This window comes from Natrix helvetica (assembly GCF_964273705.1).
Source record: "Natrix helvetica genome assembly, chromosome: 3".
NCBI lineage: Eukaryota > Metazoa > Chordata > Lepidosauria > Squamata > Natricidae > Natrix > Natrix helvetica.
In genome coordinates, this window is record NC_138549.1 from 167,113,547 (window position 1) to 167,140,793 (window position 27,247).

General features: G+C 47.5%; 1 protein-coding gene across 1 annotated transcript in view; it reads left to right on the forward strand.

The window, feature by feature from the left end:
* The first annotated feature begins 2,618 nt into the window (after nt 1–2,618).
* The window catches only part of ADRM1 (ADRM1 26S proteasome ubiquitin receptor), a 37,439-nt gene continuing 12,810 nt past the window's right edge, over nt 2,619–27,247 (forward strand). The window contains exons 1-6 of the mRNA XM_081949756.1: nt 2,619–2,769; nt 10,550–10,760; nt 11,617–11,733; nt 12,553–12,676; nt 19,756–19,842; nt 26,820–26,901. Coding sequence (XP_081805882.1) covers nt 10,551–10,760; nt 11,617–11,733; nt 12,553–12,676; nt 19,756–19,842; nt 26,820–26,901 — 620 coding nt within the window. The 5' untranslated portion in view covers nt 2,619–2,769; nt 10,550. The remainder of the gene's footprint in view (nt 2,770–10,549; nt 10,761–11,616; nt 11,734–12,552; nt 12,677–19,755; nt 19,843–26,819; nt 26,902–27,247) is intronic.

Here is a 27,247-nt window from a genome sequence, read left to right on the forward strand (position 1 = left end):
TAACCCGGGTTTATTATATACCCACTTTGATCCTGTCAGTTTCCTGGAGAAACCCAAACCCTCAAAAGTTGAGTGTTTTACCTCAGGAGGCAACTCAGGCAGCCAAAGATGGTTGGCAGCATACATGCCTCATAGGTTGTATGAACAGGAGGGAGTTTTCTTCAACCCACATTTAAGCATTTGTGTGAATGCAGGTCTACAGGTAGTCCTCGACTTAACAACAATTCGTTTAGTGACGGAAGTTACAACAGCACTGAAGAGGGGGACTTAAAGACCGTTTTCACACTTGCAGCATCCCTATGGTCATGTGATCAAAATTCAAATGCTTGGCAATTTGACTCATATTTATGATGGTTGCAGTGTCCCGAGGTCATGTGATCCAGGGGTGGGTTCCGGCAGCCGCTACTGCCGTTTGCTCAGGAATGTGCCGTGCGTGCTTTGCGCGTGCTTGATGTGCGCTGCGCGCACATACGCAATACAAAAGTTGCTCTCTGCAGGAGCAAAAAACAAGATGCCTTACAGCTTGCTGCTACTTAAACATCAGACAAACAAAACATAATGCAAAGGGATGTTATTTCAGCTGCCACAACATTCTATGCTGCCATTTTTTTTTCAGTATAAGAAGTCTTTGAACAGTTACTACTTAATCTATCCATTCTGTTCAATGTGTGCACCTATCTGCTTTACACACATTATATTTCAAATATATTGTAGCCTGTTTCTCAATCTCAGCAACTTTAAGATGGACTTCAAATCCCACAATTCCCCAGCCAGCCATGACACTCTACAAGCTGAAGTCCAGCCATCTCAGCAATAGCAATAGCACTTAGGCTGATATACTACTTCACAGTGCTTTACGTCCTTCTCTAATTGGTTTACAGAGTCAGCCTCTTGCCCCCAACAATCTGGCTCCTCATGTTACCGACCTTAGAAGGATAGAAGGCCGAGTCAACCTTGAGCTGCTGAGAACCAAACTCCTGGCAGTTGGCAGTATTAGCCTGCAATGCTGGATTCTAACCACTGTGCCATGCAGGGGTAGGTTCCGGCAGGCACCACTGCCGCTTTGCTCATGGCCAAGCCATGCACGGTTCAGTAAAAATTGTTCTGTGCACGTGCAGAAGCCAAAAATCAGAAGAACCAGTTTAGGGGCGTGGCAGGCCTAGGTTGCTGCCGGTTCCAGTGACCCAGGCTGCCAAGCGACTACCGGTTTGGCCAAACCGGTCTGAACCAGTAGGAACCCACCTCTGATGTGATTCCCTTTTGTGGCCTTCTCACAAAAGTCAATGGGGAAGCCAGATTCACTTAACAACCATGTTGCTAACTGAATAACTGTAGTGATTCACTTTACATATGAATGGCAAGAAAGGTCGTATACGGGCAAAAAACGCAACTGTCTTCACCTAGCAAGAGAAATTTTGGGCTCAGTTGTTGTAAGTTGAGGACTACCTGTATTGCATTGTCCCCTTTTCCAGCGCACAGGCTGAACAAATACCCCCACCCCCCATTACTTTAACCTACAAAAACATCTTTGTGTCAACATATTCAGCTCTCTGGAAGGTCTGGTTCAGTAATGGTCAACCTTGGAAGACACAGCCTCGGTCGTAATAGCAAGCTCCCATTTTTGTACAGATAGTCCTCAAGTTAACAACCCCAATTCAGCCGAAAATTTCTGCTGTTAAGTAAGACATTTGTTAAGTGAGTTTCGCCCCGTTATGACTTTTCTGGCCACAGCGATTAAGTGAATCACTGCAGTCGATAAATTAAGTAAATCTGACTTCCCCATTGACTGCTTCTCAGAAGGTTGCAAAAAGGAGATCACATGACCTCAGGACACTGCGACCGTCATAAATAAGAGCCAGTTGCCAAGCATCTGAATTTTGATCACATGATCATGAGGAATGCTGCAAAGGTCATGACTAGGAAAAGCAGTCCCAAGTCATATTTTTCAGTGCTGCTGTAACTTTGGTCACTAAACGAACTGTTGTTAAGTCAAGAACTACCTCTATCTAGCATTAGACTATGGCGAGTTTCAGGTATTTTGAGTCTTTTAATCAGGAGGCGAATAGTTGGGAGCTTTCTTTTTCTAGCTGCCCTAGGAGCGAAGACAAATTCGTAAAGATCCTTAGTGAGGTCTTGGAAGAAAATCCCACCTTGGTTCAAACAACCCCAGTACACGTGTCTCATCTACCCTGCAGAAAAATGAAACTTTGCTAGGCTCGAACTCATGGGAGGGGAGAACTGGCCGCCCTAACAGGCTGAGGAGGAAGCGGATTAAAACAATATTTTTTAAAAAAATGGCTAATTATCGTGCATGGCTGTCTAGCGTAAATGCAATATAGAAGGAAGAGATCTAAAGCAGGGGAACAAGCAACACTGCAAACTTCCAGGCTACACTACGCTTCCGTCGTAGGACGCGATTCTCCAACGTTTCCGCAGCTCCGAAGCCCCGCCCTTTCCGCCCGGCCGACGTGACACAGCACAATAGCCGAAGGCAGGCGGAAAGAGCGACTCTGACCGCGGTGCATGCTGGTCCGTGTAGTCTCGCGACAGGAGAATGAGACTGCGCCTACGTATTTTGAGTGGCACGGCTTTTGACCAAGGAGAAGTGTAGGGGCGGGGAAACTTCCAGCCAATTAAAGAGAGGAGAAGCTTAGAAGGAAGGCGGGCTTCCGGTGTGACTGGAAGGGTGCTGAGGGGAGCCGGAAGAGACCGTCGAAGCTTTTTGAGGGGAAGAGAAGCGAGCGGCGGGGGGCCCAACTAAGGCGACAGGTAAGCGTAGGCGGGCTCGGCGGGAGCACCCAGAAAAGTTGTGGGTAAGGGCTGCCTTTCCCAACCGCTCAAACGCACCCTTTCAAGTCCGGACGGGGGTTGGGGATGATGGGAATTGTAGTCCAGCACCCAGGTGAGGCTTACAGGGGCGGTTTTAGAAAGGTTGGGCTGAAGAAGCATTCCAGTACATGAGGGGCTTTCCATAAAGAAGGGGAGGGGTGTTAACCTCCAAAACACCCGAAGGCAGGACAAGAAAGCAATGGATGGGGGGGGGGGTGGGAACCAAGGAGAGAAGCAACCCAGAACTAAGGAGAAATTTCCTGACAGTTAGAACAATTAACCAGTGGAACGACCTGCCTCCAGAAGTTGTGAATGCTCCAACACTGGAAGTTTTTAAGAAGAGATTAGATAACCATTTGTCTGGTGTAGGGTTTCCTGCCTAAGCAGGGGGTTGGACTAGAGGACCTCCAAGTCCCTTCCAACTCTGTTATTCTATTCTATTCTAAAATCTCTGGTTATTGGTAATTAGGGAAACATGTTCCTTCCTTACCTCAGAATCCCATGTGTAACTTTAGAGTGCTTCTACAGGTTCAGCTTATTCCATTTGCAATTGGCATCTTTAAATGGGATCCAAATGTGGACAATGAAAAGGGGTGTGTGTGTATCAGACTGTTTAGGTCCATTTCCCCCAGAGTTTTCTCTTTAATTTGATGCCATTCTGACGGGAGTTCATAAAGGTATCAACTGCCTGTGGCTTTGGGAAGCTGACCTTTTGTGTTATCCTGCTTGACACCTTGGGATCATTGCAGGCAATACTGAGTTATTTTAACAGAGATCCTAAAGGGCCATCAATATTATTTCATTAAGAGCGAGAAAATGCCAGTAAGCAGCCAAAGGTCACCCTTGACTTAAAAAGCAATCTTGTTCCAGCTTTTGTTATTTTGTTCTGTTCATCTCCAGAGGATCGGATTTCCCCAAGCCTCAAAACTCAGTTATGTGTTCTGGCTGATCCTTGCCAACCCACCTGCCAACCAGAAGTAATCTGTGGGTTTTGATTTCTATACTGATTGACTGAGGGGGGGGGGGGAAAGCTCCAGGAGGGGAGCCAAAGGGGAAAGTCATCATGGCCTCCACCCAGAAAGAGCTTGGAGCTAATACTTCCTCGTCTTGCTAATTTTCCACTTGCAGGGGTTTTTGTCTGTCTGGGTGCAACTGAAGAAAAAGAGGCCTTCAGCAGGGAGATTCATTCTTCTTAGGGTGCCAGCCAAACCTACCCTTTTCCACAGGGCCCAAATGATGCCAGACTCGTCCTCGTGGGATTGTTCCTGACTTGGGATTCCTTACTTCTTTGTTTTGGCAAACCCTTTTAGTCTCCCGAGCCTGCTGCGGTTGGTGGTTTGAGAGAACACAAAAATTGAGAAACACAACTGTTCTTGCCACCTTGTACAATTGAATAGAATAGAATTCTTTATTGGCCAAGTGTAATTGGACACACAAGGAATTTGCCTTTGGTGCATAAGCTTTCAATGTACATAAAAAGGCAAGATACATTTGTCAAGAATCATAAGGTACAACATTTAATGATAGTCATAAGGTACAAATAAGCAATCAAGAAACAATATCAATATAAATCCTAAGGATACAAGCAACAAAGTTACAGTCATGCAGTCATAAGTGGGAGGAGATGGGTGATAGGAACCATGAGAAGACTAATAGTAATTGTATCTGAGTTTATTTTAATTGTTTCTGTTTCATAAAGTCCGCTACTACCCAACTTACGACCACAATTGAGCTCAAATTTCTGTTGCTAAGCATGACATGTTAAGTGAGTTTTACCTCATTTTAGGACCTTTGTTGCCACATTTGTTTTAACACATTGGCCACATTTCTTAAATTAGTAACATGTTTAAGTGAATCTGGCTTCCCCATCGACTTTGTTTCTCAAAAGATGATCATATGGCTCTGGGGCACTGCAACCGTCATAAATATGAATCAATTGCCAAGTATCCGAATTTTTATCATGACCATGGGGATGCTGCAGCAGTCATAAATAAGAAAAATGGTCATAAGTCACTTTTTCAGTACTTTTATAACTCCAAACAGTCATTAAATGAATTATAAGTCGAGGACTACCTGTACAGTGCAACCTCTGGTCACAACCATAATTTGTTCCATAACTTTGGTCGCAAACTGGTTTGGTCGTGACCCGGACCTAATTTTGGAAATTTGGTGCTTACAAAAAAAAAAAAAATGGCATGGAAGGGGAAATTGGCAAAAAAGAAAATGTGAATGTTTTGGTTGGAACCCAATTTGGTTGTGATCAGAAGCATTCGTGACCAGAGGTTCTACTGTACATGCTGGAACTTTTTCATTCAGTTACAGTTGCAAGAAAAAGTATGTGAACCCCTTGGGATTAGGTGGAGTTTTGCATGAATTGGTCATAAAACGTGCCCTGAACTTCATCTAAGTCACAACAATAGAAAAACACAGTCTGCTGAAAATAATACTACACAAACATCAGATGTTGCCATGGTTTAATTGGACATAACATGTAAACATTCACAGTGCAGGGAGGAAAAAGTATGTGAGCCCCTAGCCTAATGACTCCTCCAAGAGCTAATTGGAGCCAGGAGTGAGCCAACCTTGACTCCCAATCAGTGTGATGAAATTGGATGTGTTGCTGACAGCTGTCCTGCCCTTTAAAAACACACAACTGTTTTGGGTTTACTGGTTTCAAGAAGCACTGTCTGATGTGAACCATGCCTTGCAGAAAAGAGCTCTCAGAAGACCTACGATCAAGAATTGTTGACTTGCATGAAGCTGGAAAGGGTTACAAAAGTATCTCCAAAAGCCTTGATGTTCATGTGTCCACGGTAAGACAGACTGTCTACAAATGGAGTTCGGCACTGTTGCTACTCTCCCTAGGCGTGGTCGTCCTGTAAAAATGACTGCAAGAGCACAGCGCAGAATGCTTCATGAGGTAAAGAAGAATCCTAGAGTGTCAGCTAAAGACCTACAGAAATCTCTGGCACATGCTAACATTTTTGTTGACACATCTACAATAAGGAAAACATTAAACAAGAATGGAGTACATGGGAGGACACCACGGAGGAAGCCATTGCTGTCCCCAAAAAATATTGCAGCACGTTTGAAGTTTGCAAAAGAGCACCTGGATGTTCCACAGCACTACTGGCAAAATATACTGTAGATAGATGAAACCAAAATTGAGTTGTTGGGGAAAAACACACAACACTATGTGTGGAGAAAAAAAGGCACAGCACACCAACATCAAAACCTCATCCCCACTGTAAAAAATGGTGGAGGGAGCATCATGGTTTGGGGCTGCTTTGCTGCCTCAGGGCCTGGACGGATTGTTGTCATTGATGGGAAAATGAATTCCAGAGTTTATCATGACATTTTGCAGGAAAACGTACGACCATCTGTCTGCCAACTGAAACTCCGCAGAGGATGGGTGATGCAACAGGACAATGACCCAAAGCATACAAGTAATTCAACAACAAAATGGCTTCAACAGCACAGAATACGCCTTCTGGAGTGGCCCAGTCAGAGTCCTGACCTCAACCCGATTGAAATGCTGTGGCATGACCTTAAGAAAGTGATTCACACCAGACATCCCAAGAATATTGCTACACTGAAACAGTTTTGTGAAGAGGAGTGGTCCAAAATTACTCCAATCGTTGTGCAGGTCTCATCTGCAACTACAGGAAACGTTTGGTTGAGGTTATTGCTGCCAAAGGAGGGTCAACAAGTTATTAAGTCCAACGGTTCACATACTTTTCCCTCCCTGCACTGTGAATGTTTACATGATATGTTCAATTAAACCATGGCAACATCTAATGTTTGTGTAGTATTATTTTCAGCAGACTGTTTTTCTATTATTGTGACTTAGATGAAGTTCAGAGCACATTTTATGACCAATGCATGCAAAACTCCACGTAATCCCAAGAGATTCATATACTTTTTCTTGCAACTGTAAATCTGTCAAGGTGATAAGACTAATATGCATGCAATATATTTATACTATGTTTTTAAAATATTTAAAATATAGCATGGTAGTTACTATTAGTTTATTATCCAGCCTGTGTGTGTATAATATAGAGTTATGTGTTCAACTCAAAGTGGCAAGCATACCGGGAACACTCTACAAGCCTCCTAATAACTATTCATGCCCTTTTTTTGAGGGAAAAAAAAAACTGGGCCCGTTTTCACGAAAAACGGGTCGTTTTTGGGAGGTCTGCAGAGTGCAGAAACTTTTTTTTGAAAAAATTGCCTCTTCAAAACCTTGGTGCATCTTATACTCTGGTGCGTCTTATACTCCAGAAATACAGTAATTAGTTTACTATAATTTTCCCCAAATTGTAGATGGGGTAGACTTGTATACAGAAAGCCAGTTTGAGCTTGTGTTAAGGTACCCGGCTAGAGAGTCGGTTCAAATCATGCCTTAGTCATGAAAGCCAGCTGGGTTACCTTAGCCCAGTCACCTTCTCTCAGCCCAAGGTTGTTTTTGTGGGGAAAATAGGACAAAGGAGCATTAGGTATGTTTGCCAGCCTTATTTCAAAAATAATAAAGGCGGGATATAAATAAATACCTATGGCAAAGGTGATATTTGAGTTCAGTGTTGGGAAAACATTTATACATCAGTAGACTCATTTGCATGACTGTTGCATGATCAACTGGGACCAAAGCCAGAATATTTTTATGCAAACTTTTAAGCATTTTGATGCAACTGGTACAGGATTTGTAATATTTGTATTTTAGCCCTAATGCTAAGTTTGCCCCAACACTGTTCGGATGAAGTCAGATCTATATGACATAGATGGCCTTGTAGCCTAATGTATACAATTGCAATTCTTTTTAGCTTATTTTCTAGCTTTCCTTTGCTAGGTAGATTGCTATTTGGAGGAGACCTTACTAAAATTATTACGGTACATTCTACCTAATGTGAGTGGAATGCAATAGGGACGTGGTGGCTCAGTTCTAAGACACTGAGTTTATCGATCAGAAAGGTCGGCAGTTTGATGGTTCAAATCCCTAGTGCTGTGTAATGGAGTGAGCTCCCGTTACTTGTCCCAGCTTCTGGCAACCTAGCAGTTCGAAAGCACGTAAAAAATGCCAGTAGAAAAATAGGGACCATCTTTGGTGGGAAGGTAACAGTGTTCTGTGCCCCTTTGGCATTTAGTCATGCCAACCACATGACCAAGGAGACGTCTTTGGATAGCGCTGGCTCTTTGCCTTTGAAACAGAGATGAGCACCGCCCCCTAGAGTTGGGAATGACTAGCACCTATGTGCGAGGGGAAACTTTACCTAATGTGAGTAATAGAGGAGTGCACATTTTATGTATTTTGAAGGAACAAAGTGAATATTCTTACTTTATCTCTTCAAAATTACAGACATTGAACAAAGCAAATTTGAGCACTTGGAGTAGACTGGATGTATAATTTAAATAGACCTTCTTGGATAAGTGAATACAAAATTTAAAGAGGAGCAATTGGAAAACTAGTATTAGTTTGAGAAATTTTATTCTGCTATGTCATCTTCCGCAAGTCTCTGATAATCTTACCCAAAGATAATTTGATATACACCAAAGTGCTGTTGTTGTAAAAAATGCTTATGTCATGACCTAAGACTCCTAAGGGACTTTCTTGGCTTTTAAAGGAAGAATGTAGTTGGAAGAGGATAGCATGAGTAGATATCATCTGAGACCTTGATGTAGCAATAAGGTTTAAAAGGTAAGGCATAAAAGCAAGGAACATATGTCTGTTATAGGGGACACGGATTGGTTCCTTCAGAACTCTTATCCTTCCTTTGTTTTGGAGAACTTCAGAATAGCTGTTTATAAATATGACTAGTGATGGCTAACCTTTTTGTTGTCGAGTGCTTAAAGCACACACATGCACCCATAATACAATGCACGCGCAAACCACCAGTGCGGCCCATGCATGCAATATGACTTCCTGTGTGCACCCCCGCATGCACCTGTGACCCCCGCACTCCCCCCACCCTGCATGCACATCTAACACTCCCTCCCGGCCCCCCATGCACATGCGTGCACTGTCCCTGCGTGCACCCTGTGCATGAGTGGCAGAGACCCAAAAACCAGCTGGCCGGCAAGAGGCATGCACGCATGTGCGGTGGAGCTGAGATGAGCGATGGCTTGCATGCCCGTAGAGGGCTCTGTGTGCCACGTGTGGTATAGTTCGCCATCACGGCCCTATACCATTCCAGACAAATGGCTTTCCAATCTCTTCTTAAAAGCCTCCAATGTTGGAGCCCCACAACTTCTGGAGACAAGATGTTCCATTGATTAATTATTCTGACTGACAGGAAATTTCTCCTTATTTCTAGGTTGCTTCTCTCAAGTCAAATTCACTTTGATTTGAGCTTTTTTGAAGAAATGTGCTTTTGGCAATAACATTTTTATTTCGCTGGACTCCCAGTATAGTTACTAAAATGCTGTCAAGTAATTGATGTATTTTTTTAAAAAAAAACTTGACTTTTTAAGGTAGGCATCCCTTTTTATGTTGATCAGGTTTTATTTTTGGCCACAGGGATGTGCGATTATCTGATGAGGAGACTGATAGTCATTCTTTCCTTGGTTTCAGTACTCTTTTGTAAATTAAGCACTGTTCTCAAAAATATAGCTATGGTAGATTGTCGGCCTTTTGTGCTGTTTCATTTAGCAGTTTCCCTGTTTTAATAATGTCATACAAATTTTTCATGAAATCTCCATCAAACATTTCTGAAATGACTCTGGACTCTCCTTTTGTTATCAATTGTCTGCGTTTTTCTGCATTGAAGGTTTGGTACTGGAATTGAATGTGAAGAGGCAGATTACTAGTTATAAAGAGAAAAAAGGAAACCAATTTCTTTTGGCATGCAAGAATTAATGAAAATTATACTATCACAGCTACTTCAGCAGTTGGAAGTGTGTTCCTCATTATCCATATTTTTGCAAGAGAATACCCCAAATTCAGGTAAAGCTAATACTGTAATTGGTGCAACCCAAGTGGGAAATTGCTTAAGAACAATAGCATCATAGGGAGGTGTCTATGGAGATTCTCAATCATTCAGGCCCTGGTTGTCCCAAATATGCTTTTTCAAGGGTCAACTGAACTTTGTTTTGCTTTGAAGACATTTCGCTTCTCATCCAATAAGCTGCTTCAGCTCTGACTGGATGGTGGGGATTGGAAGGATTTATATTCCTTGCAGGTTATTTGCATTCTTTTAGAGAGTTGTTGAGGCTACTTGGAAGTTTTTCTGTGTCCTCAGGGTCACCTGAGTAGTGCAAATGGGATTGGAGTCTTTTTGGAACTGCTAAAAGGGGCAGTGTGTTGTGCTGTCTGTAGGATGTTTTTGCCCTGTGTCCCTTCACTGTTGAACACAGGCACAAGTTGTTGGGGAAGAGTCTGTGTTGTCTGCATCTCAAACAAGCGCAAATGGTCCCTGTAGTCTGCAATTTTTTCCAGGAAATCCATTCCTACTCTCACACCATTTGAAGAGAAAGTGCATAGCTAAATGTCTATGGAGATTCTCAGCCATCCAGGTCATTGTTGTCCCAAAAGTGCTTTTTCAAGAGGCAACTGGACTTTCTTGTTTTTCTTCGAAGATGTCATAGGCACGTAGACAGAATTGGATTAGGGGGTCAGATTTGGTGCCGTACCAGCTGCCAAAATTGAATGTATCTACATTACTTTTCTGGAAACATGATTGCCAGGACTGTAAGAGAAGCGCTCATAATGAATCTTATCTCTTTCCAGTATGTCTTCTGGTGCTTTATTCCCAACCTTGGTGCCCGGCTCTCGGGGCTCATCAAGCAAATACCTGGTCGAGTTCCGTGCAGGAAAGATGTCTTTGAAAAGCAGCACGGTCACCCCTGATAAGAGGAAGGGCCTTGTCTACATACAGCAAACGGATGATTCCCTCATTCACTTCTGTTGGAAAGACAGGACATCTGGGAACGTGGAGGATGTAAGTGGAACACTCCAGCCATTGGATTGCGCTTACATAGATTTAAAGCATGTTTGCCCATTGATAGCTAAAATAGAATGCTCATATGCTTTTTTATTTATTAGAGTTTTACCCCACCTCTAAGTAACTCAAGGCAACTTTTCCTATTTTCCCTGTGAGATGGGTTGGATGGAGAGAAAGTGACTAGCCCAAAGTCACCTAGCCGGCTTTTCATGCCTAAGGTGAGACACTAGAGCTCACAGTCTCCTGGTTTCTAGGACCATTAGACCAAGCTGGCTCTCATTTATAATAAGAAATTAAGTTGCATGCTTTGTGGTGACATAGTTTAGCCCCCTTTTCTCTCGTGCTCCTATTTTAACAAGAAACAGAATAAATATAGAATATATGAATTATGTAGAATTACCTCATTCTGCATAGAGGCAAGTATTTAGTTACTTTTATTTTGCATCTAGCTTCTGCAGCTCCTCCTCGAAAACCATGCTGATAAACATATAATTCAAACTCTACAAATTATGTTTTCTGCTTTCCCCTGGAACATCCTGTTGTTTTTTTCTCATGAAGCATATTGAGTCACTATCCATAATTTTTCTCTTCTTCGAAAATGAACCTTCAAGAAAGGGAATTGGTTTGTGGTTTTCCAGGCATCTTTTAACCCCCAAATTTCTTGCCTGGACAATAGATAGGAATGAGAGAACATTTGATCTAGAAGATTTGATTTCCCTCCAGATAATTGGAATGGTACCTTGCAAGGGAGCAATCGAAGTTTTCCTTTTCCCTTATTGTAGATTGAGAAGTTAGTTGTTGATCAGTATTGATCGATAATGAAAGTATTTAGATCCTGCCTTTGTTTTTTTAGGACTTGATCATATTTCCTGATGACTGTGAATTTAAGAGGGTGTCTCAGTGTACTACTGGCCGTGTCTACGTGTTGAAGTTCAAGGCTGGATCCAAGAGACTTTTCTTCTGGATGCAGGTTTGCGAGTTCCTCAGTCTCTGTGTCCTGCGCTTCTCCGGGAATTTTAGTGTGATGCTGTACAGTACAACCCCAGTGCATCTAGAAAAGATTTTGAGTGAGAGCAATCCTGAAATTGATAGGGAAGAGTTAGTCACGATAACTTTGGATCGAGGTCATACCATGTTTTCACGAAAATATGACCTACTCAGAAAGTAAATCCTAACTTGATTTTTACCTGTGCACATAATATAAGCTGTACCTCCAAAATAAACCCTAATTATGACCCCACCCACTCCATGGTGCACACGTAAAATTAAGCTAGGTTGGGGATGGGGGGTGGAGCTGCCCTATACTTACTTTCAGACAGATGCAGCCAGGCCTTGCGCCCCCTCGGCCCATTTCTTCTGTAGCTTGCAAGGCTTTCCCGAAGGCCTCTGTAGCTGATGAGCTCTGGATGTATCTGGAGCTGTTATCGGCTGTAGAGGCCTTCAGGAAAGCCTTCCTACCCTTGCTGGATTAAGAAGTTCCTGAAGGCCTCAGTGAAAAAGTGAGGTGAGTCAGTGGATGACCCACCCCCCTGCCAAAAAAAGTCCTGGTGCCTTTTTTGGTGACAAAAAAATATAAGACAGGTTCTTATTTTGGGGGAAACACAGGGGAGGGTCCATTGTAACCTCGAATGGTCGCTAATTGGCCATAAATTGAGGACCTCTTCTATTGAGAAAGCTAAGATGTTTAGAATTACTCATCTGTCCTGAAGAAAATCTTCCTTCCTTCCTTCCTTCCTTCCTTCCTTCCTTCCTTCCTTCCTTCCTTCCTTTCTTTCTTTCTTTCTTCCAGGAACCTAAGACGGAGAAAGACGAAGAGCATTGTCGTAAGGTGAACGAGTATCTCAACAATCCACCCATGCCTGGAGCTCTAGGAGGGAGTGGAAGTGGGGGCCATGAACTTTCTGCCCTTGGAGGTAGGAGCCTTTTTTTTATTTATTTATTTATTATTTATTTATTTATTTATTTATTTATTTATTTATTTCTATTTGGTGCTTCTAGACCGCCCCCTCTCCCAGAAGGGACTCGGGGCGGTGTACAGTCCATAGAGAATATCACAAAATACAATAAAAAATTAAATATGTACAGTTTGGAGGAGGTTAAAATGCAATTAAAAGAACTGTACAAAGCTAATATAAATATAAATTTTTAAATCCCTAAAACAGACACAACAAATTAAAAAACCCCTAAGATAACCAGATAATAATACATTTGCCAGGAGGGACAGTTGTAATTATGCCAGGCCTGCTAATCGGAACAGGTGAGTCTTCAATTTTTGCCGGAAGGAGCGGAGGTCAGAAGTGGTTCTAATGTCGGGGGGGAGGTCATTCCAGAGGGTTGGGCCCATCACAGAGAAGGCCCTACTCCTTGGCGTCGCCCGTTGGCATTGCCTAGTGGACGGCACCAGGAGAAGTCCCTCCCTGTGTGAGCGAATTGGCCGCAGGGATGTATGTGGGAGGATGCGATCCCGCAAGTAACTAGGTCCCGTGCCATGGAGTGCTTTAAAGATGGTAATCAGCACCTTGAAACGCACCCGAAAAACCACAGGTAGCCAGTGCAGCTCGCGCAGGAGAGGTGTTACGTGGGAGTACCTCGTACTCCCCATCACAGCCCGCGCGGCTGCGTTCTGAACTAACTGCAGTCTCCGGGCGCGTCCCAAGGGCAGCCCCATGTAGAGAGCGTTGCAGTAATCCAGGCGGGACGTCACCAGCGCATGAGTGACCGTGCGTAGGGCATCCCGGTCCAGTAGGGGGCGCAATTGGCGCACCAGGCGAACCTGGTGGAACGCCCCCCTCGCCACGGCTGCCACATGGTCATCCATTGACAGCCGGGCATCAAGGAGGACGCCCAAATTGCGCGCCCGTTCCACAGGGGGTAATTGTTCGCCCCCTATGGCCAGCGATGGAATCAGCTGGCTGAACCGAGGTGCCGGTAGCCACAGCCACTCGGTCTTGGAGGGGTTGAGTTTAAGTCTGTTGTCCCCCATCCAGACCCCGACGGCTTCCAAACACCGGGACATCACTTCGACAGCCTCGTTGGGGTGGTTTGGGGTTGAAATATACAGCTGAGTATCATCAGCGTAGAGGTGATACTCAACCCCAAAACCACGGATGATCTCACCCAGCGGCTTCACATATGTGTTGAAAAGGAGAGGCGAGAGGACAGACCCCTGTGGCACTCCACAAGTGAGTGGCCTCGGGGTCGACCTCTGTCCCCCTGTCAACACACATTGCCTCTGGTCGGAGAGGTAGGAGCCGAACCACTGCAAAACGGTACCTCCGACTCCTATCCCCTCCAACCGGCGCAATAGGATACCATGGTCGATGGTATCAAAAGCCGCCGAGAGGTCTACCGTGTTTCCCCGAAAATAAGCCACGCCCTGCTAATAAACCCAATCGGGTTTTTCAGAGCATGCGCCAAAATAAGCCCCCCCCAAAACCGGAGTGGGAAGAGGGGGGGCATGCCCCACGCACCCCACAGCCCTTGCCGTACCTACGGGTACAGTTTGCCGGGCAAAAAGAGGGCCCACCGCAAAAAGAGCGGTAGGCTAGCAATACGTTTCAAAAAAACCCTGTTCTGTCCCGATCCCGCGGCAGCAATGCACTTCAAAAAAACCCTGTTCCCTCCCTTGCAAAGAGCCCAGCGCAAAAGGAGCAGCAGGCGAAGCAAAGTGCTTCGCGCCCCATTCCGTCCCATGAAAAAAAGAGTCCGCTGCAAAAAGAGTCCAGCAATGCGATCCCCCCCTCCCCCACCTGATCCCTCTCGCACCCCATTCCCTCCCGAGCAAAAAGAACAACTCCCACCAAGCCCCAATGATAACGGCTGCCTGGCTGCTTCCCTTCCCCAACCTCCCTTTAGGGAGGGGGTAGCAGTGGGGGGGGGGGGGAAGCGACGCGTATCTTAGTGCTACCAGAGATTGACAGCTCCGCTGTGTTCCTTGCCGTTTCGTCCAGGGAAGCCCCATGTAAAAAAACAAACAAACCATGAATTCAACTAGCGAGGTTTTTTTTAACAAGGGGCTTCAATGGGCAAAGAACGCAGCGGAGCTGTCAATCTCCGGTAGCTCTAGGACACGCGCCTGGCAGCTCCCCCCCCTCTACATTGGTAAACGTTGCTACGAATGAGACTCCAAAGAAATGATAGAATGGGGGGGGGGGAACGAAGGCAGAGGACAGAGAATGAAACAGAAAAGGAAGAGAAGGGGGGAGGGAGGGAAGGGAAAGGAAGGCAAAGGACAGAGAAAGAAACAGGAAAGGAAGAGAAGAGGGGGAAGGAAAGGAAGGCAAAGGACAGAGAATGAAACAGGAAAGGGAGAGAATGGGGGGGGGAAGAAAGGGGAAGGAAGGGAAAGGACAGAGAAAGAAAGAGCAAAGGAAGTGAATGGGGGGAAGGAAGGCAAAGGGTAGAGAAAGAAACAAGAAAGGAAGAGAAGGGGGGGAGAATGTTTCTTTCTCTGTCCTTTGCCTTCCTTTCCCTTCCTTCCCTCCCCCCTTCTCTTCCTTTTCTGTTTCATTCTCTGTCCTCTGCCTTCGTTCCCCCCCCCATTCTATCATTTGTTTGGAGTCTCATTTGTAGCAACGTTTACCAATGTAGGGGGGGGGGGAGCCGCCAGGCGCGTGTCCTAGAGCTACCAGAGATTGACAGCTCCGCTGCGTTCTTTGCCCATTGAAGCCCCTTGTTAAAAAAAACCTCGCTAGTTGAATTCATGGGTTTTTTTTTTTTACAAGGGACTTCACTGGACGAATGGGCGAGGAACGCAGCGAGGTAAGAGGCGCGCTTCGTTTCTCCGCCCCCCCCCCCCCACCCTAAAGGGGCGGCAGGGAAGGGAACCAGGCAGGCTGCCTTTACCATTGGGGCAAGGTGGGCGGTGTTGGGCCACGAGGCGCGCCTCTTACCTTTCCAGGTCCGTCGCAGTCCTTGCCATTGTGTCCAGGGAAGCCCTGGTTAAAAAAAAAAAACAACCTCTTGCGAGTTCAAGAAGTTTGATTGAACTCGGGAGAAGGTTTTTTTTTTTTAACCAGCCGCTTCCCTGAGCACAATGGCGAGGAGCGCGACGGAGCTGGAAAGGTAAAAGGCGTGCTTCACTTCTCGCCTGCCCCAGAAAATAATAAGCCCTCCCCTATAATAAACCCAAGGCCATATTTCGTGGGGCAAAAGAAAATAAACCCCTGTCTTATTTTCGGGGAAACACGGTAATAGGACCAGGATAGAGGAACAACCTCTATCTCTGGCCCTCCAGAGATCATCAACCAACGCGACCAAGGCTGTCTCTGTGCTGTGCCCGGGTCGGAAGCCGGACTGGCGTGAGTCTAGATACTCGGATTCGTCAAGGTGTTGTGGAAACTGCTGCGCCACCACATTCTCAACAACCTTCGCTAAAAACGGAAGGTTGGAGACTGGACGATAGTTAGCTAGCTCCATTGGGTCGAGTGTAGGCCTCTTAAGTAAGGGCCTCACCACCGCCTCCTTCAAGGCGGTTGGTAAGGATCCCTCACCCAATGAGGCATTCACCAGGCCCAGAAGCCAGCCTCGGGTCACCTCCCAAGATGCCAGTACCAACCAGGAGGGACACGAGTCCATTAAACATGTGGTGGGTCGCAGCCGTCCACGCAACCTATCCAAATCCTCGGGGGCAACAGAATCAAACTCCTCCCAGGATGGTCTCACAAGACTCGCTGTTGGCGGCCCGTCCGGTCCACTGAGGGGGGCCCATCCGCTCCGGATCTGAGCGACTTTATCCTGCAGATATTCCCCAAACTCCTCTGCTCTGCCCTGCAAGGGTGCCCCCTGCGTCCTCTGTGACAAGAGGGAGCAGGTCACCCTAAACAGGGCGGCAGGGCGGTTATCCGCGGACGCAATAAGAGCAGCGCAATATCTACGTTTGGCCGCCCTTAATGCCACAAGGTAGGTCCGTAAATAGGCTCTTATCTGTGTTCGATCAGATTCGGAGCGTGAGGACCTCCACCTGCTCTCTAGACGTCTCCTATGGCGCTTCATCACCCTCAGCTCCTCGGTATACCAAGGAGCCCGGGTGGGTAGCTGCCGCAGGAGAGGTCGCAAAGGCGCAACCCGGTCCAAGGCCCCAGCCGCCGCCCTATTCCAGGCGGCCGCTAGGTCCTCCGACCGAGCGCGGGTCAGGGCTACAGGTAATGGCCCAAGCTCCGTCTGGAACCTATCCGGCTCCATCAGGTGCTTGGGGTGGTACCAGCTTGGACCATCTGGTCCCGCCTCCTCGCGGTGGGGGGTAGCGCCAGGGAAGTCCAGCTGGAGACATGAGTGATCCGACCATGACAGGGGTGTAACAACAAAGTCCCCTATACCCAGATCACTCGTCCACTGCTCAGATACAAAAACAAGGTCCAATGTGTGGCCACCTTCGTGTGTGGGGCCCTGAATTAACTGGGCCAGGCCCATGGCTGTCATGGAAGCCATGAACTCCCGAGCCACCTCAGACGCTGCTCCTGTCGACGGCAGGTTGAAATCCCCCATAACCACAAGCCTGGGGATCTCAACCGCCGTCTCCGAGATCAGCTCGAGGAGCTCGGGCAGGGCCGCTGATGTATAGCGAGGAGCCAAGTATACAATCAGCAAACCCAACTGCCTCCCTGGGCCCCATTTCACACCAAGGGACTCACACCCGGATATCTGAGGAACAGTGAACTCCCTCGGCTCTAGACCTTCCCGTATAACTACCGCGACCCCACCACCCTTACCCAGGGCCCGAGGCTGATGGAATGCGCGGAAACCTGGTGGGCACATTTCCACGAGGGGTAAACCACCCTCGTGGCCCAACCAGGTCTCCGTTATCCCTGCAAGGTCCAGCTCCCCCTCAGAGATCAGCTCATTAATGAGGGGGGCCTTGTTGGTTACGGACCTTGCATTGCAAAGCATCAGCCGTAGGCCCGGGCTCTGTAGTTCCTGGCCACCTAGGTTGCAGGGGTTGGTACAAACGACCGGGCGTAGCCAACAGCCACAGTCTCCCAACCGACCTTGTAATCTTCTTTTGTCCTCGCATCCCCCCTCCCCGCGACCGTTGTAATCAAACAACCCTCTGTTGGAATAACTTGTTCCCTCTCCCCCCCCACTCCGCTCACTTCCCTCCTGGACTCACCTGTTCGTCTGGCACTGGCTTCCCTCCTGGCCTGGTTATCCCCCCCTCCCTTCCCAGAACCCCCTAAAAACAATATAAAACATTTAGCTAAAAAGCCCCTCAGCTTCCTCTTCTTCCACCTCTCGGGGTTCACAAACCCGTCATCAAGGCTGGCCCTTGAGAGAGCCAAGGGCCATACCTGCGAAAGAGGGGCCTCCCGCAGGCGGAGCAGGTCAGACCTCGAATAAATTAAAACGTTGTAATAGTCCCAGTAGGGTAGGGGTGCAGATGATGCAAAGTTAGTAATTAATAGAGTCTCGGTGGAATGGAGGGTAGAAAGTTAATAAATAGAAGAGTCTCAATGGAGGGTAGGGGATATTCCAGTGTCCAGGTGGTACTTGGTACTTGGAGGCAGGGGGGGGGGAGGGCAAGAAATGATTAAATATCCCAGGTGGTAGGGGGAGGGCAAAGGTAGCAAAAATGGTGGAGGGTAGATGAAAGTTCAGCTCTGCTGTTTCCAGGTGGATACGCCCCCCCCCATGGATGGGGGGGGGGCATTCTTGGCCCAGCTGCTTAGCTCCCATTAGAGTCAGCAGGGCCCTGGAGGGGTATGGGAGCAGCCAGGAATGATAAAATAACCCAGGAGTCCCTGGCTGCGGCTCCCTCCCTTCGTCTGCCGCCGCAGGCATCTCCCTTTGATCCTCCGGCTGCCTCTGCCTCTGGCTGCTTCCCAGCCCTTCTCACCTATCAGCTGATTATTCCAGTGTCCTGTTGCATCCCGTTGCTCCCCCTTAAGCCCTTTGATGTCTCTGGGGCCTCCGGAGCCTCTCACCCCCTCTTCCTTACTCCTCTTCTGGCTTTTCTGGCTTTTCGGCTTTTCCTTTCAGCGTTTTCGGCGCCAGCGCCGTCTGCGCAATCGCACCACGCCATCGCCATTGCTCTCTCCTTGCTGTTTACAGCCCTCCGAGCCTCTTTCCTCTCCGCTCTTCACCGACCACCCTGTCGGGCTAATATCAGCCCGAAACATGCCTGGGTGGTCGGGCTGTCCAACTCTCGACCCCCTTCGATGGTATGGGGGCCGGCAGCAGTCCCTACCCGGTCGGGAGCTCCATGGTGTTCCTGGAGCTCAGAGGACGACCGCCATTCGTAGGAAGCTCCTCCTCCTGCACTTCTGCTGGTTTCCAAGAAGCTCTTTCTGCTCAGGATTAGTCATTTAGTTCTGGTTCTTTAAGGATTTCTTTTAAATCCGGTTAGAAAATCTTCGATGCTGGCTAAACATCAAAATCACATATAAAATAGTAAATACCTGTGCTTTGATAGTAGCATATATACTTTTAGATTAGGCAGCCTGTGCAGTTCAATCAATCAATCAGAATAGAGCTGGAAGGACCTTGGAGATCTTCTAGGCCACCCCCTGCTCAAACTATCCCATTCTAGACAAGTGGCTGTCCAGTCTCCTGAAAACCTCCAGTGATGAAGCACCCACAACTTCTGGAGGCAAGCTGTTCCACTGGTTAATTATCCTCACTGTTAGGAAGTTTCTCCTTAATTCCAGGTTGATTCTCTCCTTGATTAGTTTCCATCCATTGCTTCTTGTCTTGCCTTCTGGTGCTTTGGAAAATAGGTTGACCTCCCCCCCTCCTCTTTGTGGAAACCCCTCAAATACTGGAAGACTGCTACCATGTCACCCCTAGTCCTCCTTTTCTCTAGCCATACCCAATTCCTGCAACCGTTTTTCGAATGGATTATGGATTGTAGGAAAATGTTCTGAAAGGAAAGTGTTAAAATGTATTTTTGGGTATATCTGTTAAATGTAGCACCAAAGCTTTCATTCTGTTAAGCAGTTTTCATTGTGTGGCATTTAGTTGGACGGTTAAAGATACTTTGTCTTATTTATTTTTTTAGGTGAGGGTGGCTTGCAAAGTCTTCTGGGAAACATGAGTCATAACCAGCTGATGCAGTTGATTGGACCAACGGGCTTAGGAGGACTTGGTAAAGTGCTTTCATGATATTTATGTGAGAATGATATTTAAATTTTGTCTTAGCTTTTAGTTTTAGAAAATGACTATCTTTCCCCTGATGAGACTATACTTAAACCAAGGTCCCGTGATTTGTGAATGTTAGTGTGGGATGCAGGAGCATTAGTATAAACCACAGGTGTCAAAACTCAATCGTGTCATGTGATATCGTGACTTGCCTTTGTGGAGTTGGTGTGGGTGTGGCCTGCGCATGCCGCATCCAGCCCACGGGCCGCCAGTTTGATAGGCCTAGTTTAAACCATTTTGTTTTCTTCAGTGGTTGGTTAACCAGCAAGAACTTTTGCCAGCCACTGAATTGATGCCAAACTCCTCTTATTGCATGAATGCAGGTAGAATTGTTCTGTTGCTTTCTGGTATATGAAAGAGCTAAGAATGGTGCTTCCAAATATTTCCATGTTAATCAAAACTAATAGAACAAGACAAAGAAGAACCCTCTCCTCTCCTCGCCTCTCTTCCCCTTCCCCCCTTTCCTTTTCCTTTTCTCTTTTCTTTCATTCCCTTTCCTTTTCTCCCCTTCACCTTCCCTTTCTTTCACTGTGGCATGAGATCCTCAGTAAGCATGTTTGGATAGTGTGATACTTTGGGAGAGGTGTGCCTAGAGATGCTTTAGGAAGGAGTAGATCATTTGATGTTATAATCCTTCCGAGGCCTTGACTTGGGGCTCAGTGTGTCAAGTAATAAAGTGAGAAGTTCCTTTAATAATTGCTCACATGGCCAATGTGCTTCCTTTTTTTACTTACCGTTGTTTAGGGTTCCACAGTAGGACATAGTTTTCTAAAGATGGTAACAATTGTGAACCTTTGCCCTGAAAGTTCTGCAACTAATCACCAACATTTGTGGATCTGAATGTATAGTCTAGAATTTTTGGAATTTCGTTTGATCATGTTTGATTCAAGATTGGTTTGATATGTGAAATTTGTGGAAGACATGGTGCACAGCTATTATTTTGGTGATTCCTTTTGAGACTTCGCAGCAAGATTAAGATGTCCTCTCACTGATAACAGTTTTACGATGTGGGAATGCACAATTTGGCCTCTCGCGAGAGAATAAACTTTTTTCCTGTTATCGTAGAGACAGCAGCCAGACTGGGTATGCTCCGTCCATTAACCAATCGGACTGAGTCTACACTTATGATGTCATCGGGCCTGTGTGGCTCCTCCCCAGTTTTCAGACTCAGTCCAACCTGGACTGGCTGTGAGAATTGATCTCTCCTCCAAATTATTTAATTATATCTTTAATTGGTGAATTTTTCAAAAAAAAAATGTTGTTCCTTTAAATTGGTTCCTTAAATAATCCTTTATTCTACAAATTGGAGGGAAATTTGAAACTGATCTCTGGCTGCCTCTCCTCAGCCGTCTGATTGCCTGCGGCCATGAGTTCACTCAGGAAGCCTGCTTTGCAATCAGATCGGCCAGCTCACGAGCTATGGCTCCACAGCTGTTTCCCCACGGCGCTCCTTGATTCTGGGCACTCGGAGGGATGCGCGACCGGTCGTTTCGCACACAGTGGTTCCAGGTGAGTCCGGTGGCCATTCTGCAGATCGCCTGGCCACACTTAGTATCGGTGACCATTTTGCGGGTCGGAAAAGCCCACGAAGATAACGGCGGCCATTTTGTGGGTCGGAAAAGCCTCAGAGGAAAAAAGTCAGCCATTTTGGACGCTTTAAAAAAGGCGCGAACTCTACAGCAGCCATTTTGAGTGCCCAGCAACGCGGGGTCACCCTAGGTGTACCGGATCAGGAGCACCTGGCCAGCAAACGGGTGAGACCGTTGTCTATCTTGTGTTGATTTATGTTTGGGGAAATGGCTGATCCAGCTATGGATACGAATGCAGGATTAGAGGAGGCAGGGCCATCAGGGGCAAAAGAGCAGCAGGAAGAGGCAAGCCAAAGAGTCCCCTTCCTCGAGTAAACCCCAAGGTCTCTAAAGCGACTACCAGGGCAGAAGAGCGCAGGCAGAAGGCCCTCGAGAAAGAATTTCAGAGGGCCCCAAAACAACAACATAGTCTAACTGCCCAGCCCTCCCTCCAAGGATCACCAAGTGGCATCCCCAGCTCCACCTGTCTTCCCTCTCATGGGCTCTGACACACACACACACACGGCCTATTCCGAAGGGGAATTGTCTTCTTTGGAGTCCTCGTCTTCGATGGAATCTGACAACAGAGGCAATTTCTTTGATGTCCCTCTCAATAGGGAGCGCACCTTTGAACAGGCTTCCCTCACTGTTACACATGGCTCTGGGGGCCCCCACACCACGTACACCTCTCCTGCTGATATGGCAACCTTCATTGCTGAAACCATTAAACAGGTCATGGCTGCTGGCCTACAACAGCAACCCCAACCTGCTCCATCACATGGCCATAAGCATAAATCTTCTGCTGCGGCTCAGCAACCTGATCCCTCTGCCTCTACTTCTCAAGCCTCAATTGGCGGGGAGCAAGATAACCTGCGGGACTCAGACCTGTCTGATGACAAGGTGGTCACCCCAGATACCCCTGCCTTTACCGGGTTATTCAAAACTGATAGTTTCAAGTCCCTTCTACTTAAGGCCATTAAAGCTGCTAACTTACAAACTTCTGCTACAGCTTCTACTTCACAGGATAAACCGGCTTCAACTGAGGGTCCCAGTACCCCATTCACCGAACCCACGGTGGAAAAAGCAGTGATCCTTGTTCCCAAGATATTCCTGAACATCATCCAGAAGCAGTGGGAGTCTCCAGGCACGGGTCCTCAGCCAACCAACCTTGACAAACGTCTCTACAACATTGCACCAGACCTCACCAAGTTCTTCGAAACTCCCCTAGTGGACACACCGGTTGCAGCCCTGCCTTCACCTACTGTGGTCTCTGGAGCCCCTGAGGAGGTTCTCAAGCCTGAGGAGAAAGGGTCAGATCAAACCTTAGTCAAAAACTATTGGGCTGGGGCCTGGGCTGTTAGGGCCTCTACGGCCACTTCCTTTTTCTCCAGGGCGGCCCTGGTTTGGATTGAACAGCTTCAGGAGCGCATTGCTCCTACTGACACTAGTTCACATAGGGATCTTATACTCAAATTTATATATGCACATAGGGATCTCAACAAGATCAGGGCAGCGGTTGAATTTCTGGCTGATTCTTCCCTTAATGCTGCTAGATTCACTTCTAAAGCCATGGCCTCTTCGGTCACGGCCAGGTGTCTGCTTTGGCTCAAGCCATGGCAGGCGGATGTCTGTACCAAGTGACGCTTAGCAGCCTCCCCATTCAGTGGCACCCAATTATTTGGTAATCCCTTAGACCCGTACCTCACGGAATCTAAAGACAAGCACAAGGTCCTTTCATCCGTCTACAAGAAACAGGACAGTCGGCCCGTTCCCTTCTATAGGAGGTCGCCCTTTTGACCGGCGGACAGGGGACCTTCCTTCCCCCATCCACACCGTCAATCCTACACTCCCAGACAGGAATCTCACCAGGAAAGGTCCAATAGAAACACACAGCATTTCCCCTCCAAGAAATCTTACAGTGGAGGAGGCAACCACCATTTTTCACGTAGGAAATGACTATCTGGACTCTTTTCCGATCGGAGGCCACCTGGTGTTCTTTCCCACCGCTGGGAGGAGACCACAACAGACAATTGATTACTCAAAACTGTCAAATTTGGTCTCATGCTGGAATTCCTTTCCATCCTCCAGGAACACTTCGTGCCATGCCCGGTCTCTCGGTGTCCTCACAAGAGGGCACTGATGGGCCATTCAGCACCTGTTGGAGATCCGGGCCATCCAACCGGTTCCTCCCGATCAGGAAGGGTAGGGTTTTTATTCCCGACTGTTTGTGGTACCGAAGAATTCCGGGGGATGGAGAGCAATTTTAGATCTAAAAACATTGCACCACCACATTGTCTATCGGCGGTTCAAAATACATTCTCTGCACACCATCCTCCAGGCGGTCAGGAAAGGCGACTTCCTCACGTTGGTAGCCTTGCCCGAAGCTTACCTTCATATCCCCATCTTCATAGACCACCGAAAATATCTCCACTTCTCCTATGGGGGGAGGCACTTCCACTACCGAGCTCTTCCGTTCGGTCTATCCTCTACCCCCAGGGTATTCACAAAAGTACTGACAGCACTGGCCGCCCACATCAGGTTATCCCCAGTTCAGATTCTCTGTTACCTGGATGACATCTTCTTGTTGTCCAGGTCTCTGGTTCAGGCAGAAAGAGATCTCACCCTCACCATTGACACCACGCGGAATCACGGGTTCAGGGTGAATCTCAAAAAGAGTCACTTCGTTCCCCGCACTTGCTTTCTCCACCTCGGGGTCCTGATAGACACCATGGCGGAGCGGGTGTTCCTATCCAACGACCGCATTCTCAGTCTGAGGGAACTTGTCAGGAAGGTGCTACGTCTACGCAAGGCATCCCTTCTTCTTCTCTCCCAAGTCTTGGGCAAGATGGTATCCTGCTTCGGGATTGTCCTGTGGGCCAGGTTTCACAGCAGGAGCCTTCAATGGTTCATGCTTCCACATCAAAAGGCCGACGGGGGCTACTCTCCTCTCAGGGTCCCCCTTCCCAGACAGGTATTACACTCTCTCAAATGGTGGCAGTGTCCAGCGATTTTGCAAGGGACCTTGTTCAGGGAGCCATGCCATCTCACACGATGGACGCAAGTCTGACAGGATGGGGGGCACACATGCAGGACCTAGTGGCTCAGGGTCAGTGGTTCCTCGAAGAGACCCAAAACAGCATAAATTCGCTAGAATTGCAGGCTGTTCACCTCGCCCTCAGACACATCCACTACAGAGTTCAGGCCCGACACATATTAGTCCTCACGGACAATACCACGACCAAAGCACACATAAACAGACGGGGAAACTCGTTCCTGGTCCCTGATGCAGGAGTCCAACCTGTTTGTGCTAGTGGGCGGAATTTCACCTGTCATCTCTCAGTGCAGAACACATCTCAGGGGTCTCCAATGTCCAGGCAGACTGGCTGAGTCGGATAACGATAGATCAGGCGGAGTGGAGCATCCATCCGAACCTCTTCCATCGACTGACACTACGGTTCGGCATTCCAGTCCTAGACCTGTTTGCGATGGCAGACAACAACCAGGTACCCAGGTATTACTTGAGGTTCATGGACCCCATGGCAGAAGGAGTAGACGTTCTCAGATGCCAGTGGCCCAGGGGTCTCCTGTACACATTTCCTCCCCTTCTCCTCATTCAGAGGGTAATTCAAAAAATGCTGGAGCAGGAGGCAGAACTGTTGCTGCTAGTGCCGAATTGGCCACGCCGGCCTTGGAATGCCGACGTAGTGATTCTGTCAATCTCCACCCCATGGCACATCCCATGGTCTCTCCTGTCTCTACACCAAGGGTCAGTTTGTCATCCCGACCCCCAGTGGTTGCAATTAACCACATGGCGATTCAGCGGTAAGCCTTAACAGCCGATAACATCTCCCTCAATGTCATTGCTACCATTCAGGCATCACGCAGAAGCTCTACTAACCGCATTTATGACTCCACGTGGCGTACTTTTGCTCTGTGGTGTTCCAACCAGACTGTTGACCCACTTAGGACATCCATTCCGCAGATATTGGACTTCCTGTAGAGGGGGCTTGATCAGGGACTTACCCCTAAAACGCTACGCCGACAGGTAGCGGCTCTGGCCTCTGTTCTGGACAGCCTGGCATCTGAACATCTACCTTCTCACCCCTTGATCTGGAGATTTCTCCGTGGAGCGTCCAACCTGCGTCCCCCTGCCATACATAGATATCTGACTTGGGACTTACCTCGTGTCCTAGAGGCTTTGACTTCCGCGCCTTTTGAACCTATGAGATCCACTTCTTTGAAACTGTTGTCCTTCAAAACGCTGTTTTTGGTGGCTGTAACCTCAGCCAGACGTATTTCTGATTTGGCTGCTCTTTCAGTCAGGCATGACCTGTGTGTGTTCCATCCAGACCGAGTTGTCTTAAGACTGGACCCGACATTCATACCAAAGGTCAATAGCTGTTTCCACCGAGGTCAGGAGTTGACCTGGATGGAACACTCATCAAGTGGCACACTCTTGATGTACGTCGTGCCCTCAAGATCTACATCGACCGCTCCGCCTCATTTTGCCACTCGGAAGCTCTCTTCATCTCCTTTCGCCAGGCCTCCTTGAGTACCAAAGCTTCATCGTCTAGTCTGGAGCGCTGGATAAGAGCCTGTATTAAACTGTCTTATGAACTTATGGATTGAAGCTTTGGTACCCAAGGAGTACAGGTCAATCCATACAGGTCCCTGCGAACATTACAGCTCACTCTACACGCAGCGCTGCAACATCTACGGCTTGGTCCACTCAAGCCACCTTGGAAGAAGTTTGCTGGGCGGTCACCTGGGCGTCTCCCACAGTCTTCATACGTCATTACAAGTTGGACAAGTATGCATCAGCTGACGCAGCCTTTGGGCGCAGGGTTCTGCAACAAGTGCTTGTTCCCTAACGGACCTTTTTTAAAAATAATTTCCCACCCTAGTGGACAGCCCAGTCTTTGGTATGTCGCAGTCTGGCTGCTGTCTACGATAACAGGAAAATGGGTGTTGGTCCTTACCTGATACGCTCATTTTCTGGTAGAGTAGAGACAGCAGCCAGCCCCGCCCTGGTATGGGTCACGCGAGGGGATTCCTTGTGTGGAGGAGAGAGTGAGAGATACAGTGACTATGGACTTTCACATTTTGCTCACAATTCTCACGTGAGTCTAGAGTTTTCCTTTATCAGAAACGGGGGAGGAACCACAACGGCCCGATGACATCATAAGTGTAGACTCAGTCCAATTGGTTAATGGACGGAGCATGCCCAGTCTGACTGCTGTCTCTACTCTACCAGAAAATGAGTAAGGACCAACGCCCATTCCAAATACATGTTTTAATAAACTTTTTTCTAAGAAATGACTTTAAAAAAAAATCTTATTGTTAATTGTGCCGATAGGTGGACTTGGTGCTCTAACAGGTCCTGGCCTGGCTAGTCTGTTGGGCAGTGGGGGGCCTCCAACAAGCAGCTCTTCTTCCAGGTAAGAAGTTTAACTTACCATTTAAATGTCCTTTTACATATTAAGGTAGGGATAGAAGTTAATTTCATTATACTGCCCCCTAGAGTTGGACATGAATGGTTAGGGCAGTGGCCCCCAAACTTTTGGACACCAGGGACCAGTCCTATGGAGAAGGGTTTTTTGGTGGACCAGAGTGTGGGGGAGGAGGGAGATTCACATGCTGCTTGCATCCCATGAATGGGGCTTTGCTTGTTTGTATGGCCTGGTTTCTAGCATGCCACAGACGAACGGACCAGGAGTTGGGGACCCCTAGGTTAGGGGAAACCTTTACCTTTAATGTTTTGAGACCTCTCAGCCTCACAGTAGA